The sequence below is a fragment of the Eurosta solidaginis genome, chromosome 5, assembly GCF_040869045.1.
Source record: "Eurosta solidaginis isolate ZX-2024a chromosome 5, ASM4086904v1, whole genome shotgun sequence".
In the NCBI taxonomy this organism is placed as follows: domain Eukaryota; kingdom Metazoa; phylum Arthropoda; class Insecta; order Diptera; family Tephritidae; genus Eurosta; species Eurosta solidaginis.
Genome location: NC_090323.1, coordinates 199,337,660 through 199,356,881, shown reverse-complemented (window position 1 = coordinate 199,356,881; position 19,222 = coordinate 199,337,660). Strand labels below are relative to the sequence as shown.

Genomic DNA, 19,222 nt, shown 5'->3' with positions numbered 1-19,222 from the left:
AATGCATTAGACAGAAAACAAAATTTTAAACAGATAATAAGCAGGCTAACGCGAATAGCCCATATATTTAAAATTTTCCTTGCGGACGGGGCCGCGGGTAAAGGCTAGTTATATTATAAATGGCAAAGTTTGGATGTGAAGATGTTTGGATGTTTGGATGTTTGTCCAGACGTTTGTCTTTGTGACTCAATAACGCAAGAACGGCTGGACCGATTTGGATGAAATTTTGCACACATATAGCCAATATTCTAGAAGGATCTACTAGCTATATATTTTTCAAAAGGGGCGTGGTCTCCGCCCCCTAGGAACAGTTATAATTTAATTATTATATTTTTTCGTCTTTGCGACTGAATCACGCCAGAATGGCTACACGGATTTTGATGAAATTTGGGACGCAGACAGTGGTCTACTAGCGAAATTTTTTTCGAACATGGAAAGAGGGGTGGGGGTCCCACGACCCCTTCGAGAAATAATTTTTCAATAATTTTTACACATTATAACTTTACGTATACTGGCCTTCACCAATATCATAGACTCAAGGGGTCAAATAAGTCGAGGGCTTACAAAGTAAGCAGTGACACCCTCCGCCCGCCTCCCTTTATCACCCCCTCTGGTGTAAAATCTATAAATTGTTATAACTCAATATAAATTTTCTTCTAAATCAATAGTTTTTGGTATCTGGTACATACAGAACGAGATCTAGACAATTTTGGAGGAACGATCAGTGGTCCTCTCCTCTACTCCCGCCATCCGCCCTCCATCAATCGTTTTTATTAGCACGCTTTTATTAGCTTTACCTGTATGTTTCTATGTAACTTTTTATTCGCTCCAATGCGCCTGCTGCCTTATTAACATGGTTTTATAATTAGCTTCACCTTATTTGTAATCCCGTAAGGGTCATATCGAGACCCTTCCGGGATCATTTCTGGATGGTTTTCGGGATCGGTTCGGGATTACGCCGGGGTAATTTCGGGAATTTTTCAGGACTATTCCGGAATCATTTCGGGACTATTTCGCGATCATTTGGGGACCCTTCCGGCATCATTTCTGGATGGTTTTCGGGATCCGTCCGGGATCCCGTCGGGGTACTTTCGGGATCATTTGCGTACCTTCGAGAGATAAATTCTTGATGGTTTCCGGGATCATTACGGGACTTTTTCGGGGTTATTTTGGGTCCCTTTAGACATCATTTCTGGATGGTCCTCGGGATTCGTCCGGCATCCCGTCGGGGTCATTTCGGGACTTTTTCGCGACTAATACGGGATCATTCGGCATCATTTCTGGATGGTTTTCGGGATCCGTCCGGGATCTCGTCGGGGTCATTTGGGGACTTTTTCGGGATCATTTGGGGGCTCTTCCGGCATCATTTCTGGATGGTTTGCGGGATCCGTCCGGGATCTCGTCGGGGTCATTTGGGGACTTTTTCAGGATCATTTGGGGGCTCTTCCGGCATCATGGATCATTTGGTAACCTTTCCTTCATCATTTCTGGATAATTTTCGGGATCCGTCCGGGATGCCGACGAGGTCATTTGGGACCATTTCGGGATCATTTGGGATACCTACCGGCATCATTTCTGGATGGTTTTTGGGATTCGTCCGGGATCCCGTCGTGGTCATTTCGGGACTTTTTCTCGACTGATACGGGATCATATGCGGACCCTTTCGGCATCATTTCTGGATAGTTGTCGGGATCCCGTTACGGTCATTTCGGGACTATTAGGGGATCATTTGAGGACCTTTCCGGCATCATTTCTGTATTGTTTTCGGAATCCTTTCGGGATCCCGTCAGGGTCATTTTGGGACTATTTCGGGGCTAATACGGGATCATTTGGGGATCCCCTAGGGGTCGTTTCGTGACTTTTTCTGTTTTATTTCGGGATCATTTGGGGACCCTTCCGGCATAATTTCTTGATGGTTTGCCGGATCCATCAGGGTCATTTCGGGACCATTTTGGGATCATTTGGGGATCCTTCCGGGATCATTTCTGGATCTGTGCGGGATCCCATCTGGGTCATTTCCCGACTATTTCGGGATCATTTTGGGATCCTTCCGGAATCATTTCTGTATGGTTTTCGCGATCCGTCGTTGATTCCCTCGGAGCCATTTCGGAACTTTCTCTGGAGTATGTCGGGGTCATTTGGGGACTTTTTCGGGATCATTTGGGGGCTCTTCCGGCATCATTTCTGTATGGTTTTCGGGATCCGTCCGGGATCCCGTCGGGGTCATTTCGGGACTTTTTATCGACTAATGCGGGATCATTTGGGGACCCTTTCGACATCATTTCTGGATAGTTTTCGGGATCCGTCCGGGATCCGGACGGGGTAATTTCGGGACTATTTCGGGATCATTTGGGATACCTACCGGCATCATTTCTGGATGGTTTTCGGTATCCGTCCGGGATCTCGTCGGGGTCATTTGGGGACCTTTTCGGGATCATTTGGGGCTCTTCCGGCATCATTTCTGGATGGTTTTCGGGATCCGTCCGGGATGCCGTCGGGGTCATTTCGGGACTTTTTCGCGACTAATACGGGATCATTTGGGAACTCCTTCGGCATCATTTCTGGATGGTTTTCGGGATCCCATCAGGGTAATTTCGGATATATTAGGGCTCATTTGTGGACCTTTCCGGCATCATTTCTGGATAATTTTCGGTATCCGTCCGGGATGCCGACGAGGTCGTTGCGGGATTATTTCGGGATCATTTGGGATACCTACCGGCATCATTTCTGGATGGTTTTTGGGATTCGTCCGGGATCCCGTCGGGGTTATTTCGGGACTTTTTCTCGACTAATACGGGATCATTTGCGGACCCTTTCGGCATCATTTCTGGATAGTTGCCGGGATCCGTTCGGGATCCCGTCACGGTCATTTCGGGACTATTAGGGGGTCATTTGAGAACCTTTCCGGCATCATTTCTGGATAGTTTTCGGAATCCTTTCGGGATCCCGTCAGGGTCATTTCGGGGTTTTTTCGGGATCATTTAAGGATGTCTTTCAGGATTCGTCCGGGAACCCGTCAGGGTAATTTCTGGACTTTTCCGAGACTATTTCGGGATCATTTTGGGACCTTCCCAAGATCATTTCTGGATGGATTTCGGGATTTGTCCGGGATGCCGTCAGGGTAATTTTGGGGCTATTAGGTTTGCATTTGAGGACGTTTCCGGCATCAGTTCTGGATGGTTTTCGGTATCCGTTCAGGATCCCGTCGGAATAATTGCGGGACTTTTTCGGGATCATTGGGGTCCCTTCCAACATCATTTCAGGATGGTTTTTGGGATTCGTCCGGCATCCCGTCGGGGTCATTTCGGGACTTTTTCTCGACTAATACGGGATCATTTGCGGGCCCTTTCGGTATAATTTCTGGATAGTTGTCGGGATCTGTTCGGGATCCCGTCAGGGTCTTTTCGGAACTATTGGGAGATCATTTGAGGACCTTTCCGGCATCATCTCTGGTTAGTTTTCGGGATCCTTTCCGTGTCTCATCAGGGTCATTTCGGGACTTTTTCGGCATCATTTAAGATTGGTTTTCAGGATTCGTCCGGGATGCCGTCAGGGTCATTTTGGGACTATTAGGTGATTATTTGAGGACCTTTCCGGCATCACTTCTGGATGGTTTTCGGTATCCGTTCAGGATCCCGTCGGAGTAATTGCGGGACTTTTTCAGGATCATTTGGTGTCCCTTCCGGCATCATTTCTGAATGGTTTTTGGGATTCGTTCGGCATCCCGTCGGGGGCATTTCGGGACTTTTTCTCGACTAATACGGGATCATTTGCGGGCCCTTTCGACATCATTTCTAGATAGTTGTCGGGATCCGTTCGGGATCCCGTCAGGGTCTTTTCGGAACTATTAGGGGAACATTTGAGGACCTTTCCGGCATCATTTCTGGAAAGTTTTCGAGATCCTTTCGGGGTCCAGTCAGGGTCATTTCGGGACTTTTTCGGGATAATTTAGAGATGGCTTTCAGGATCCGGTCGGGGTCATTTAGGGGTGCGTTCGAGATCCCGTCAGGGTCATTTCGGGACTTCTTCGGGACTATATCGGGATCATTTCTGGATGGTTTATGGGATCCGTCCATGACCCCTTAAGGGTAATTTCGGGACTATTAGGTGATCAATTGAGGACCTTTCTGGCATCACTTCTGGATGATTTTCGGTATCCGTTCGGGATCCCGTCGGAATCAATGCAGGACTTTTTCGGAATCATTTGGGATTTCTTCCGGCATCATTTCTGGATGGTTTTCGGGATTTGTCCGGGATCCCGTCGGGGTTATTTCGGGACCTTTTCGGGGCTAATACGAGATCATTTGGGGATCCTGTAGGGGTCGTTTCGTGACTTTTTCTGTATTATTTCGGGATCATTTTGGGACCCTTTCGGCATAATTTCTTGATGGTTTGACGGATCCATCAGGGTCATTTCGGGACCATTTTGGGAACATTTGGGGAACTTTCGAGATCATTTCTGGATCCGTCCGGGATGCCGTAGGAGCCATTTCCGGATTTTTTGTTACTTTTCCGGGATAGTTTTTGCACCCTTCCGGGATCATTTCTGGATCTGTGCGGGATCCCATCTGGGTCATTTCCGAACTATTTCGGGACCATTTTGGGATCCTTCCGGAATCATTTCTGTATGGTTTTCGCGATCCGTCGTGGATCCCCTGGGAGCCATTTCGGAACTTTTTCTGGAGTATGTCGGGATAATTTAGGGCCCCCCCTGGATATTTTCTGGATGGTTTTTGAGATCCGCCCGGGAGCCCGTCAGGGTAATTTCGGAACCTTTTCGGGATCATTTTGGAACACCTTCAGGGATCATTTCTGTGTGGTTCTCTGGAAACGTCTAGAATCGTGTCGCTGTCATTTCGGGTTTTTTTGGGACTATTCGGGGAACTTTTGGAGACCCTTTCGGGGCATTTCTGGATGGTTTTCGGGATCCGTCCGCGATAGCGTGGGTGTAATTTCATAGCTTTTTCTGGATAATTTCGGGATCATTTGGGCTCCTATCAGGTTATCAGCTCATTTAGTTCTTTTTTTTTTACTCAATTACAAAAATAAAATGCATTAGACAGAAAACAAAATTTTAAACAGATAATAAGCAGGCTATCGCGAATAGCCCATATATTTAAATTTCTCCTTGCGGACGGTGCCGCGGGTAAAGGCTAGTAAACGAAATAATCAAAAAAATACACAACAATCTTGATATCGCGGAATTCCACTACATTCCTAGCCATCGTGGCATAATGGGAAACGATACAGTAGACAAAGCAGCAAAGAAAGCTCAAGAAGAAGGAACAGAAAAACACTATAAGATTACATTGAAGGACAGTTACAATATCATTTACCGAATATTTAAACAAAAATGGCAATCCCAATACAGTGAGCAATCACAAATAAAAGGAAGACAATATGGAACTATTCAACCCAACATAACAAGTAGGCCATGGTTTTCGCATAAAGTATTCAAAACCATGAAAGCAACTGACATAAAGAAAATAAACAGAATCTTAAGTGGACATGGCTTTTGCAAAGCCACTTTGAACAAAATGAACGTTACAGAAGAAATAATCTGCGAAAATTGCAACGTACCTGAAACCATAGATCATATCATCATTTTCGATTGTTCAAAATACAACACTACCAGAGATAAGTTTCCACCTTTAATGCAATCAAACTCAATTGTCAATTACATGAGCACATTTAACAATCAGCTGGTACCTTTAATAAAATTTGTTAAAGAAACCAAGCTAGACATCTGAAAGATTCACAAAATAAGAATTAGTTATGGCGTTATAGCTTCTAAGTAAGCCGGGCCAAGGTAGTCTTTCATCCAAATAAATGAATGGAAGCAACTTAAAACAAACAAACAAACAAACAAACAAAAACCTAACGATGAGCGCCTCACACAAACTTTCTATCACAAACTTAAGGGGACTTGCGCAAATGTGATGTAAACAACTGTGTACGTGTGAGTTTTTGTCTCCGTCTTATACACCAACATCGCCTACTGATTAAGTATATAGCCGTACTGCTCACTCTCATTCCTTTTCATGAATCAGTGCTGACACTCTAACTATCAAAAAGTGTCATGAATGATAGTTTACTGTAGATATCAGGTTTGACTGTTATACTCTCATAAATGACAATTGTTATATTCCGCCAAAAATGAAACAATGCTTTTTGCTTTTTATTTACTTTATTTCATTACGTTTTTAATTTTGTACGTGATAAAAGCATACGCGTTTCTTATTTGTTTAAAATAAATAGTTTTATAAGAATTCGAGTTCAGAATGTTCAATTTAAATTCAGAAAATAACAAAACAACAGAATAGCGGTTTTCTCTTGCGGAAACACATTTAAAAATGAATCACCACTAACCACTATTATTTTTCGCGTATCAATTTTTTTAGTGCGCCCCATACATTCCGAGAGCTTTTGGTATTTTTTAATATTATTTTCGATTTTTTTTCTTTTAGCATGGAGCTTTGAAATGCTCTCTTTTTCATTTTTTAAACTTATTTTTTATATGGTTTTCGTCGGTTGAAAATGGCGGAATTTAAAAAATAACAAAACAACCGTGATAATCATTTGATTGTCATATGACAGTCAGTAGTGACAACATGATTAAATCGGATAAACTGTTCTCGCATACATACAACTCCGTTGAGAATTATGTATCTGTCTCACATGCATAATGGTATCTGCTGTATGTTCTTTTGTTCTGTACCAGGTGTCCGAAGCTTTCCCAGTTTGAGTCCATGTGTGAGCGATTAAAGGAACATGTAAATTTGAGTATCAATGTTTACGTCATCGCAGGATCAGCATTGTCAATTACAAGTGTGAGTGTATTAGTAAAACTATCAGCGTTTCTTGTAGGGTCATAATGCAGTTGAATCCGCATGCAACTCTCGCTCTGCATATTTTTTTTTTTTTTTTTTGTGAGATTTGATTGCATGGAGGAGGACCTTCTTATATTTGAAAGTCCCAGTTCCAGGTTATTGTCCAATGCATAAAATTATTAATTTCTGGATTAACTTTCCAAAGTATGTAAGTAATTTAGGCTCCACTAGTACACAATGGTAATACCAACTGGCCAGAACCATGTGTAGTAGCTTGCTATTTGTATTTAACTATGTGCTTTGTAAACTAGTTTTTTCATGGCACCACGCCAGGTTATTTTCAAATTACAGTTATATGTATGTTTGTTATTTATTAAATTTGTGTTTATGTCCAATTTAATTTGGTAAAGGTCTTTAATTTGTTGATATTTTTCCAAATCTTCATATCACAATAGTTTCAATTTTTGTTTATTTTCAATTTAAGTTGGTATTTTTGTCCACTTTCTTTGTTTAAATTTTCCAATCTCCAATATCACTTTATGGTTGTATGATTCAAACCCAGTAATTTGTATAATCCGGTGAGTTTTAATATAATATATACAGATGCCCTAGTCCATTCAATTGTGGTAATTATTTTTCGTTTATTTCATTTTTGTAAAAGTATTTTCGTCTTATCAGGTGTTATATTTTATATTTATTCTGGTTATGTGTACATGACTGTACATTAGTATATAATACGGATATTTTCAATCCCGTTATTAGTTCTTTTGCAATAAAATTTGTAGTTGGATGTATGCAACGAAACTGCATAGTACATATGTTAAACAAGCATGCTTTTTCAGCATCAATTATATACACTCCGTTAAATTGTTCCGTTTATTTTCGAGAATTTTATTTCCATTAGTATGTATGTATATGAACATTAATTTTCAGTGGCCTGTTGCCAAGTGTCTTCAATGTTAAATTTAATTTTGCACGATAGCAATTATATGTATGTTTTTGCACAAAGTGCATGTTTTATTTTAAAGTTTTTTAGGATTTTTGCCCGATAGAAAATGATTGTCATTTTTTGCACAATTTGCATATTTTTACGATACAGCGCACAATTCGTAAGTATTTTTAATTAATTTTTGTCATTTCAACTCCCGCACTATCCGCCATTTTATTCTCAAACCGCGTGAGTAAAGCCCCTTAATAACACGCGGTTGAGTTGTAAGGAAAACCGAACTTGACGCGACAACGTCAGAAAACGAAGTGTCGCTCTGCATAACTATTTCGCTGTTAACCCTCTATCAAGCGCAAATATAGAAACTGGCAGCACTGTTCTTTGTTGAATGTCAAAAAATAAAACGAAGGCGTAGCAGAAGTCAGAAAGTCAAACAAAAAAAAACCGAAAACAAGCAAAACGCAAGGTAAAATTAAATACAAAATTTAACAACTAATAATTTTATAGTTTTCGTCGATCACTCTGGTGAAGCATAGAACAATTTAATCGAAAAATGCTACATTAATTGCAATGGTGTAATGGCTAGATATAAAAAAACACCAAAACATGAAAAACACCCAATCTCAATACCACAAAAAAACCAAGGCAACAAAATATAACAAAATTTTGATAAGCAAAGTACGTTTATAAAAAATAGTAGAGAAAAATAATATCGCTGTGTTCTTTAGCATTGGGAGGTCGTTCAATTAGCCGCGCTTAATAAACACCAAAAAATGTTTTCATGAACTTACATAAAGGTTATCCAATTAGAAGCCTATATATGTACAAAAATACTACATTGTTTACGACTTAAAAAGGAAATACCATATATAACTTTTCCATGATCTCCGAAATTGGTATGACGTCATTGTTTTAAACAAACGCTTCAAGAAAAGTGAAGTGCTAGTTTACTATATTACATACATATGTACTAACTATCAACTGCAGACCTTGATGCAGACATTAGTACCTTGCACAATTCCTGGTGTGCATATACATATTCTGTGACTCAAGTTTGTACCTTCTAATATCCCCCTGATAAGTCCAAGTGTTTTTATATAGGTGTGTGTGTAACAATAACAACCTTGTTACGTAGTTGCCTATAACATAAATGTTTTTAAAGGTGGATACATTATCTTTATACACTATTCATTCATGATAAACGCCTGTTATTATTTCCAGTATTTATCTATATATATATATATACATATATATATATATATTTCGCTATTGGCATATGCGCCATTCTTGTAAATATTTTTTAAGTACCTACTTATTCTTTTTATAACCAAATAATTTCATTCTTTTTCAGTACGCCAACTTAAATTATAACAAATACAAGTTATATTTGTGAACTGAAAACGTATGTAGCTGGGTAATTAGCTGTAATTTAAACGGTAATACTAAAACCACAGGCAGACAATGGATTCTACATTGAGAAATGCGCATATCAAATCTCGTCTTCCTGGTAAGTATGTATATGTAAATATCTGCACATCTGTAGCTTTATACATTTGTAAAATGCTATCTAAAACCCCGATTAAGTTTTATCCATAAAATTAAAGCTGTTTTTGTTTTGTTTATACATATTTGCATGTGCAGGGCTAGTATTAGAATTTGAGAACCCTTTGAACAACTGTTGATAACGTCTTATTCTGGAATTTAAATCGGTTTCCACCTTCCAACGGAGTGAGGGCCGTCCTCTTCCTCTGGTTCCATAGACGGGTCCCGATAAGAGTACCTTTTTTTTCGGGGCAACACCTTTTATTCGCATAACATTGTCTAGCTAGCGTAGCCGCTGTGTTTAAATTCGCATAGCCGCCGCATCTGATGTTGTCAGAGTCCATGCCTCTGCACCTATAGCAGGGCGGGTACGATGAGTGCCTTGTAGAGCGTGATGTTCTTTTGCCGAGAAAGGTCTTTATTTTTCAATTGCCTACCTAGACCTACTCCAAAGTAGTATTTATTGGCAAGAGTGATTTTGATTATGCTTACGTAGGCGTGCTAAGAAATTATTTCTTTGTTAAAAATAACTTTAAAATGCTTCCTGGAAATTTTATGAAAAATATTTATCATGGAACTTGTGGGTGGGGAGGGAGGGGATGGCCTGAAGGTTTAATGTGGCCACATAAATCGTTCCCGAGATGGTCGGGCTAGCACCTTAATGGTGCTGTGGTACCGGAGCGTACCGGATCTGTATCCGGCAAAGGACCATTACATCGATAACACTCCCCAAAGCCTTCGGGGAGCAACCTTACCGCTACAACAACAACAACAAACCTGTAGGATCTGTTTATTTCCGGATCAGCACAGTATACCGCAGACCCTACTCCTTCCACTACTTGCGAACCATCTGTGTACACATGTATCGCCTCGTCCGCCATTTGAGCACTCTTGCGCCAACCGTCCACCTCTATTGTGGCCAATTTTGACTGTTACTTTTAGTTTATGCAACCGAAGTGAAAATCTTAAGATCAATTTAATCTTAGCTGTAGCTAATAAACTCGCACTAAAAACTTGGTCTAAATGCCGCATGCCTGATATTTTCATATAATTTGCATGTATTTTGTGCTTCCCTACGTATTTCCCCACGAGTTGTATACAGGGTTACTGAAAATATTTTCATTTGCAAAGCCTAGCCCTAAAACTGGACACTAATTTTTTTTTCGAAATAACGTCCGGCAAAATCAGTCTTCAACTGGCCATGTCGTAGGTCTTTATGTGAATCTTTAACAAAGAATCGCAAAAAGTAACCCTGTATATTTAAGCAAAAGTTCTATAATGTGAGGTCGTTTTATATATTCATACGCTTCCTTGCTTAATGTTTGTCAATTTCTTAAGGTTTCTATTAAATAAAATGAAAAACTTTCTCTTTATTAATTAAAAACGTCACAAATATTTCTTGCCGCGTAAAGGCTAAAACATTAATTGTAAGATAACTTTACCACTTAATCATAATAATTATTTATAGAAATAATGCTTTTTTCGTATCATTCTAGGGCCATCAATTAATACCGTAGTTGAAAATTCAGAAGAGCCACAGCCAAGTCTTTCAGATTTACATGATTTTGAACCGAAACTAGAATTCGATGATACAGAATTATTAGCACCAGCCACGTTGCCAAGTAAATGTGATGCTTACCTATGTATTTGCCTTTGTACTATTAATTATCATATTTTTTTATTTACTATAGAGGATGTTATTGTTGACGATTTTGTATTAGCTGAAGGTGGGTCAAACAAAAAAAATTATAAATACAGAGTTAAAATATATATTTATTCTATAAAATATATTTACAATTTTAGACGAATACATCGAATCTGCGGACATAGTAAATACGTTAGAAGACGAAGATGATTTTGAGGATCAGCTGCGCGAGGTTTGTTTGTTTTTGAATTTCTTATGCCTACCGTATCGGACAAAACGTTTTAGATGGAACATGGCAGTTTTAAACCATATGTATACAATTTTATAGAAAAAACAAGTAAAGGTGTCTAAGTTCGGGTGTAACCGAACATTATATACTCAGCGTGCGCTTCAATTGTACATTTTATTTCAGATAAATTACTTATCCACATAACACGTGTCACCGCCCGTTTAAAAAAAAAAAATCTCCCCATTCCCTCTTACAGTAAAACTTTATAAGTGAAATATCATTGATTCAAAACTATTTTTTGCTAAGTTATAGCTTATTATTCTAGTCTACGACCCTTTTAGACTTGTTTTATATCTAAGTTGCCGTGTTCTTTAACCGATCCCGTCCATTTTTATTAGAAGATTTGTGTACCCAATTTTATTACGATCCGTTAATTTTTCTTCGGTGCCACAACCATCTTCAAAAATTTTAGTGTTTATCAATTTAATGTTATAATTCAATTTAGAAAGTAAAATTCTATTGACACAAAGCTCTTTTTCGCTAAGATATAGCTTATTATTTTCGTCTACGACCCTTTTAAAAATCTTTTATATAAAAGTGGGCGTGGTCCTTAATCGATTTCGTTATTTTTTTTTTTCAAAGCATTCCTTATAGTAAAGGCAACCTCTCTGCCGAATTTTGTTACGATAGGTTTAACGATTTTTGATTTATGATTAATAATATTTGTAAAATTGATTTTATCACAAATGGGCGGTGCCATGCCCATTTTAAAAAATTTTCCAAATTTTTATCAAGAGTCTGAATATCCATATGTCAAATTGCAGCATTCTAGGTGCATTATTTACTAAATTATCAGGTTTTTGTGTTTTCCAAAATTTTATATATATATATAAAGTGGGCGTGGTTATCATCCGATTTCGCTCTTTTTCAGTGGCAATCTATTCTGGGTCCAGATAAGCTAGTGTACCAAATTTACTCAAGTTATCGTGCTAACGGACGGACAGACATGGCTCAATCAATTTTTTTTCGATACTGATGATTTTGATATATGGAAGTCTATATCTATCTCGATTCCTTTATACCTGTACAACCAACCGTTATCCAATCGAAGTTAATATACTATGTGTGCAAAACACGCTTTTAAAATTTACAAAAATCGAAATCATAAAATAAATTTGTGTTCAATGCCTCAATTATGTTTCATTGTGTAATTCTAATCACTCCTCATTTTTTAGGAACAAGCGGAGAGTATTGTAAGCGTTAGAACCAAGTGCGATTTTCTTGGTACCGATAAACAAGGCAGACATATATTTGCCATTTATGCATCAAGATTTCCAGAGAAATCACAAATGGAAAAATTCATTAGGTAACAGAGTTTAATATGTATGAATATATATAAGCCAATTATTATATATTTTAATTGCAGTGATGTTATCAAGGAAATTGAACCTTTTGTAGAAAATGATTATATTCTCGTCTACTTTCATCAAGGTCTGCAAGAGCATAGTAAACCATCAGCACAACTATTGTGGAATTCATATAAAGAATTGGATCGTAATTTTCGTAAAAATCTAAAAAATCTCTACGTCGTCCACCCAACTTTATTTATACGGTTTATTTGGAAATTTTTTAGTCCCTTCATAAGTGAAAAATTTCGTCAAAAACTTGTCTATATATCCAGTTTAGATGAATTACGACAAGCATTGGGTTTATCAAAGATAAAAGTGCCCGATAGTATATGTGATTTTGATGAACAATTAAACGTGCGTAATAAAGCTAGTTCAGGTCCATTTGGCTACGGCGGTTACGGTAGTGGTAGTAGTAGTAGTAGCGGCAGTAGCACCAGCAACGCAACAAAACAAATGGCCATAACAGTGCAATTTGGCGCACCTCTTAAATTTATTGTATCCAATAGTCCATGTCTAAATTCCATTCCACCAATTGTACGGAAGTGTGTGGATTTACTTTCCATGACTGGCATGATCGATACGGAAGGTATATTTCGTCGGTCAGGTAACCATACGGAAATCATTGCATTAAAAGAACGTGTGAATCGTGGAGAAGATGTGGATTTATCCAAAGTTAATGTACATGTAATCGCTGGTCTATTAAAGAGTTTCCTTCGTGATCTTAGCGAACCACTACTTACATTCGAGCTCTACGATGATATTACAAGCTTTTTAGGTAAGTGCTTATGTTCTTAAATTTTTATTATTATTCAGTAGGAGTTCTTGGAATCGAATAAATACCAGGCGCGATAACCCCCGCGGAGATTTTAGGTCAAGCTCCTCTTCCAATTTACCTCGTGCTCCTTTTAATTTTTCCTACAAATTAGTGGGATCTATTGGCAGGAGAAAAATACGTTTAATACTTATTGTTAAAACAGCTAGGTTTTTCATTAAAGAGATGTCAATGCCATGCCAATTATAGAAGTAATATTCTAATCAATGCCAACAATTTCTGATTCTTCCACATATAAGAAAAAACTTATATATGTGTGGGTGGGAGGTATGTTCCAATCGTGGGCTTTATCCCGTCTTCCACAGTGAGAACTTCTTTATGCTTTAATGACAAGTAAACTCAACGAGGTTTCGGTAAAGGTCACCTATGAATTTCGGTAAATCCGCTACTTCCACTTTTGAATTTTGTATGGTGTTGGTAACATTTAAGTGTCGAGTTTTATTTCTGGGTTTAAAAACTTCCAGATTTAATAAGGCAAAGTACTAACATCTACTTATCCATTGCAGATTGGCCGAAGGAAGAACGTTCACGGAATGTGACCCAACTTATAAGAGAAAAATTACCTGAAGAAAACTATGAGCTTTTCAAATACTTAGTAGAATTTCTTGTTCGTGTAAGTTTGTCGACCTTGAAGCGTATTACGATAGATAGAAAACATCTTGCAAATGTGTTCGCCGGGTTTTAACAATTACCTTATGAGTTCAAAAAAAAAATACAGTTAAGACATCCTCTAAAAGCAGCGACAGCAGACTATTTTTTATGTATTACAAATGTCATTTATTTAATCAGAGAATAACGTTCGAATGTAATCTAAAGCTATTTAACTTTATTCTGAGGCCATCATTCTGTATTGCGAACGATAACTCAGACGAACGATTCGCCTCCAAACGATTTCGTCTAGCAATGGTATCCTCTATAAGTTTCGTTCCTCCTTTACATTTCTAACTCTATGTCATACAGGAAGGCCAAAAGCAATTGTCAAATGATATGTCAACATCGTTTAACATAGCGCAATACACTTGCGATTCGTCTCTGAGGCGAAACGAACGTTTGTTTCGTAATACGGAATGACGCCCTTAATTTTTTTTTTATTGAAAGCAGTGATGAAATATTTAGGCTATAAAAAAACTAACTTCGCTGTTTTTAAAGGGCGGTGAAAAAAAATATTTTTTTTTTTTATTTTTGAAATCTTCACGAACCCGGGGCACATTTGCTACTGTTTTTGGTGATAAGTTCCAATGTACATATGCATATAAATCAAAAATTAGTTTACATTACTGTTACATCTCCTTGCAGGTTATGGAGTGTGAGGACCTCAATAAAATGACATCTTCTAATTTAGCCATTGTTTTTGGACCAAATTTCCTATGGTCCAATAGAAACACCAGTTTAGAAGATATTCGACCAATAAATGCATTCATTGATTTTGTGCTACAAAATCATAAAGGCATTTATCTAATCGATGTTAACCAACGTATTGTACCTATCGGCTGAGGGATGGGGTTGAAATGAATCATTAAGTGCATAACGCACAAAAATTATTTTAAACTGTGGTTTTACTAGGATTTAAAAATAAATTGTATGAAGACTAGTAGTATTGGCGATGCATGAATTTTGTATTATATACTAAAATTTGAAATAAGATTTCGTATTGCATTAAATTTATAATAGCAAAAAAAAAAAAGAAGTTATAATGAAAAAACAAAAAAATCAAGCACTCCATAAGTATATTTAGTATGTGTGTAAGTGCTCTGTTGAATGATAAATAGATACTATATATTTACAAGATGTCTAAGAAATAAATATGTATGAAGAAATTTTGATGTTGAAATTCATGCAATACACTTTAGACTTGAAATTCCTACATATTAATTTCTTATACATGTTTTAAAAGGAAAGTTATTGGCACAAGAATTGATGCTAATTTTTGTACAATGTTAAAAGATCATATTTAATATTTTGTTAGTGTATCATTTAAAATATCATTACATTTTATTTTACTATATAATTTTAACCAAAGAGAATGAATATTGTAATTGGTGAAATTTTATTAAAATAATAAAACGCAAATTCATTTTTATTCAACTTTGAAGCCATATATATTTATGATTCTATGGCTGGGAATTCGGTTCGTCCGATATTTTAAAATTTCCTTATAAGACGCAATCGCCACAGATTTCGGATAGGGCTGTTTGTTTTCCCTAAGACGGCAAACCATTAAAAAAGTTCGGTTCAGTCGCTCGCGTTAACTAAGAATAGCTTGACACGTTTTGTGCGTTAGTAAACTGCCGCACATAGTATTATCATTCAAAATTCTCTTGAGGTCGTGATATTTTTAAATAAAGTTTTTCAGTCTTAAAAGGACATAGAAATTTGTATATTAGGATATTATTACTATATTCTTGATTATAATGAAATCTACTTAAGAGGAACCGTCCAAATTGTTAATTATTGTATTAAATTGTCGGCTGTGCCTGATCGAGGTTTTAGAATGCTCTCTTTTTGAAAATCTTAGCTTAGATTTTGGTGCAATTTAATTATAGCTGTACGACTTCTACGCTTATTTTAGATTTGAGCCCTAAGTGCTCCCAGTTGGCATCAGTTATTCCAAAGTAGGTATAACTGCCGTAACTTGTTCGGCAGTTCTACTAATTTTGAGTAGTAACTTTCAAGTTTAATTAAACTTTTAAAATTTAATTTAATTAACGGTGAATTTTATGATAAGGTTCTTTTCATATACAAAGTAAACGATTTATATTAAATAGTATTTTATACGCACCTGCACATTGTAAGATCTTTAAAAAAAAATCCAGATAAAAAAGCGCAATCCGATGTGTTTGAATTTCTTACATGAAAAGTGTATAGAAGATAGTGTGGAGACGCGATATTTATTATAGTTTCTTTTTCTGAGCCAGAAATTATACAATTAAAAAATATTTTTTTACTGAAACGCATAATATAATTCCTAAATATGATTTTTTGATGCCCAGTAGCTCATATGTGAATATTTTTCAGCTTGCGATTTAGATCATTGAATTTTATTATTTTACGCACAAAGAAGTCTCCATAACGATGCGAGACTTTTGTGTCGGCAATGTGAATCATGTCATCATCAATATAAAAGTCCAACTAGAAAAAATATTTATAACCGTTTTAATAAACTGCAAAGTTTATATACCAAATAACCCTCACCTCAGAACCAGATTTAAATTTTCCTTCTAAACCGCTGGAACCTTTAGTCCAAACCAAATTACGCATTTTATGTTTAAAACAAAGCAAGCGAATAAGTAATTTCGATATATCATCCTCAGTAGCATTTGGATCAATAAACGAAGCCAATTGAGCCAATGGCAATGTGGTATACAATTTCAAATATGAACGGGTTGTAGGCAAATCGTTTTGTTGACGCACTTCATCCATAAATACCATTAGTTGATGTTCCATTGGATCTTTAACGTAGTCCTCCAATGGCGCATCGGCAGCAGGTGGACATGGGCTGACAAAACGTGGACATGCGAAAATGTAAAACGATTTGAATACTTCCAAGTCACCGCATTGCATCTTAAACATAGCATCATGATAGTTTTTCTCACGTAACACCTGTTGTATGGATTCATCAATGCATTGTGGATGCAATACTAGGCAAATTGCTAACAAATGATACATTTGTTCAGCTTGCTTATTAATTTGATCATTCTGATACGAACGTGTGCTATACAATTGTTTAGTACGTTGAATGTACAACAAAATTTCAGAGAAAGTGCGTATAGCATCAGCATAACGACGCATCATCATGTAGGCGAAGCCAACGTAATATGAAGTAGATATTTGGCAGGCAGGTATATGAGAATACTGTGACTTTTTATGTATTTCAATTGGTTCCAACACTTTGATGGCTTGATAGTAATCTCCTAATAGAGAATGTACGCGCAATAATCCCACCAGCGAGAAATAGCCTAACATTTTGTAAAATGACAACTCTCCAAATTCACCAGCAACAGCTTGAGGATCATTACCTTGTGATATTGCTTCCAATTGCTTTTTAATGTTGGAAATATCGACGAGCGAGTGAAGTACATTTAAAATGCAAAGTATACTCCACACATTGCTATGATTCACGCAAAGTTGTTGTATCTCTTCCTGGGTTTTATCAGTAAGACGAGCCCTGTATAAGTTAAGTGTTACTTTTAATTTAAGGAAATAAGATATTTAATATGTGCAGCCTACCTGTATTGCGCGAAATTCTGAAATTGATAAACAAATTCATCAACCAACTCCCACAGCCAGATATCAGGCAATTCCAAAGAGACTGGACTTTGGGCAGAAATAATTAAATTAAAGAAGTCACAATAATTGAAAAACGAATTAATTCTCTGCTCCAACTTCGGACCACCAGGTATGCGTGCATGTATATGACGATAGTACAATTCCTTATAGAGGATAAGGAAAACTTTATCATTATCTACAATTGCGGCAACTTCTTGCTCATCAGGCCATGCAGTTTTGTCGAAGTGATGATCACTTATTTGTGGAAAAGTATTCTCGTACATATTTTGTATGTCGAAAAGTACACCTTCTTTGATGGATTGACAAAAATTTTGCAAAAAGAATTTGACATTGTCAGGCATGCGGCTTGCATAGTATGAGCGCTCATACTCCAAATCCAATTGTGGATCACCAGTGTGTCCATAATCATCATAGTAGTCCTTAGGATTGAAAATAAAAACAATTATTTGGTTTCGCTTTTTTCGAGCGTACTGCTGTCACTCTGCGCCGAAAGTGTGGTTATGTTATACTTGGTCAGTGCAAACTAGTCGTGCAATCTATATTTTAATATATTTTTCACTTACAACATTTCCATAATCTTCAGCATTGTACATTATTGAGTTTTACACAATCTTTTAGTAAGTAATCGTCAAATTTCCAATGTTTTCTCACAAAGAACAACACGCCTGCGATAAACTCTGCCACGAAAAAAAAACTTTCTGGTTGTCAAACAAAAGCTCTGTTCTTTTTTATCGCCACTCTTGTCAAAACTCATTAGGGCTGACATTCAATACGCCGTCTAAAGATCACAACCACAATGAAGCAAAACTTGACAACCGTAGCCAAGCATCGGCTTCTTGATTACTTTGAAAGCCGGAGACACCAATATAAACTACAGTAAACGGTAGCGACAACCTGACTAGGCCATTCTGACATAATCGGTTTAAGGGCTAGCGGGGGGAGATCTCATCGGCAGCGTCTGGACACCTCTAGGTGCGGCTGCAAGCGGGCGTCTGTCTTGGAGCAAGCGGCTCGCTATATAAACGTGCCAAGTAATATTTTCACCCCCGCTGAGCGGGTTGTGCGCTGGGCTTGGGACCCGCCACGTAAAACCATACTCCAATGAAATATAACAACAAGCCTCGGATAAATACACTCTCTATTGATGACGACCATGGCAAACGTTTGAAGGACAATGAATTGAGGGCATGCACCTGGAACGTCCGCTCCCTGAATGGGATTGGTGCAGATGGCCGGCTGGTTGATGTCCTCGTCAAAGCAAAATCTGACATCACCGCCATCCAAGAAATGCGTTGGACGAAGTAAGGAAGAAAGAAGATCAAAAATTGTGACATATATTGGATTGGCCATACGAATAAGCGCAGTTTCGGCGTCGGATTCGTGGTGGGAGAGAGACTTTGTCGACAAGTGCTGGCGTTCACGCCTGTGGACGAGCGTCTAGCCGCTATCCGAATTAAAGCAATTTTTTTTAATATATCATTCATCTGCGCCCATGCGCCGAC

At 37.7% G+C, this 19,222-nt stretch overlaps 2 protein-coding genes across 5 annotated transcripts; one reads left to right on the top strand and one right to left on the bottom strand.

Moving 5' to 3' along the window:
• The first annotated feature begins 8,117 nt into the window (after positions 1-8,117).
• Positions 8,118-15,518, top strand: RhoGAP68F (Rho GTPase activating protein at 68F). 4 transcript variants are annotated; one of them, XM_067787427.1, is made up of 9 exons: positions 8,118-8,242; positions 9,128-9,283; positions 10,815-10,940; positions 11,010-11,045; positions 11,122-11,195; positions 12,428-12,558; positions 12,619-13,376; positions 13,940-14,046; positions 14,730-15,518. In XM_067787427.1, exons 2-9 carry the CDS (start codon positions 9,238-9,240, stop codon positions 14,925-14,927), a joined length of 1,476 nt encoding a protein of 491 aa, XP_067643528.1. In that variant the 5' UTR covers positions 8,118-8,242; positions 9,128-9,237; the 3' UTR covers positions 14,928-15,518. The 4 variants fall into 4 exon arrangements, with proteins under 4 accessions (XP_067643528.1, XP_067643530.1, XP_067643529.1 ...); XM_067787429.1 differs by lacking the exon at positions 8,118-8,242 and adding an exon at positions 8,249-8,449; XM_067787428.1 differs by lacking the exon at positions 8,118-8,242 and adding an exon at positions 8,249-8,454.
• Positions 15,519-16,302: 784 nt separating this feature from the next.
• Positions 16,303-18,441, bottom strand: eIF3l (eukaryotic translation initiation factor 3 subunit l). Its single transcript, XM_067787426.1, has 4 exons — positions 18,284-18,441; positions 17,661-18,139; positions 16,626-17,598; positions 16,303-16,562 (listed from the first exon to the last, which is right to left on the bottom strand). The coding sequence occupies exons 1-4, from the start codon at positions 18,311-18,313 to the stop codon at positions 16,428-16,430; spliced, it is 1,617 nt and encodes a 538-aa protein (XP_067643527.1). The 5' UTR covers positions 18,314-18,441; the 3' UTR covers positions 16,303-16,427.
• Between the last annotated feature and the right edge of the window lie 781 nt (positions 18,442-19,222).

Bases quoted from the DNA above. Each gene is read 5' to 3' on its own strand.
- RhoGAP68F (XM_067787427.1), top strand. From the start codon at position 9,238: ATGGATTCTACATTGAGAAATGCGCATATCAAATCTCGTCTTCCTG. The intron at 11,196-12,427 runs GTTTGTTTGTTT...CTCATTTTTTAG, and splicing joins TTGAGGATCAGCTGCGCGAG to GAACAAGCGGAGAGTATTGT. The intron at 14,047-14,729 runs GTAAGTTTGTCG...ATCTCCTTGCAG, and splicing joins TAGTAGAATTTCTTGTTCGT to GTTATGGAGTGTGAGGACCT.
- eIF3l (XM_067787426.1), bottom strand. From the start codon at position 18,313: ATGTACAATGCTGAAGATTATGGAAATGTT. The intron at 18,140-18,283 runs GTAAGTGAAAAA...TTCAATCCTAAG, and splicing joins CTGAAGATTATGGAAATGTT to GACTACTATGATGATTATGG. The intron at 16,563-16,625 runs GTGAGGGTTATT...TATTTTTTCTAG, and splicing joins AATTTAAATCTGGTTCTGAG to TTGGACTTTTATATTGATGA.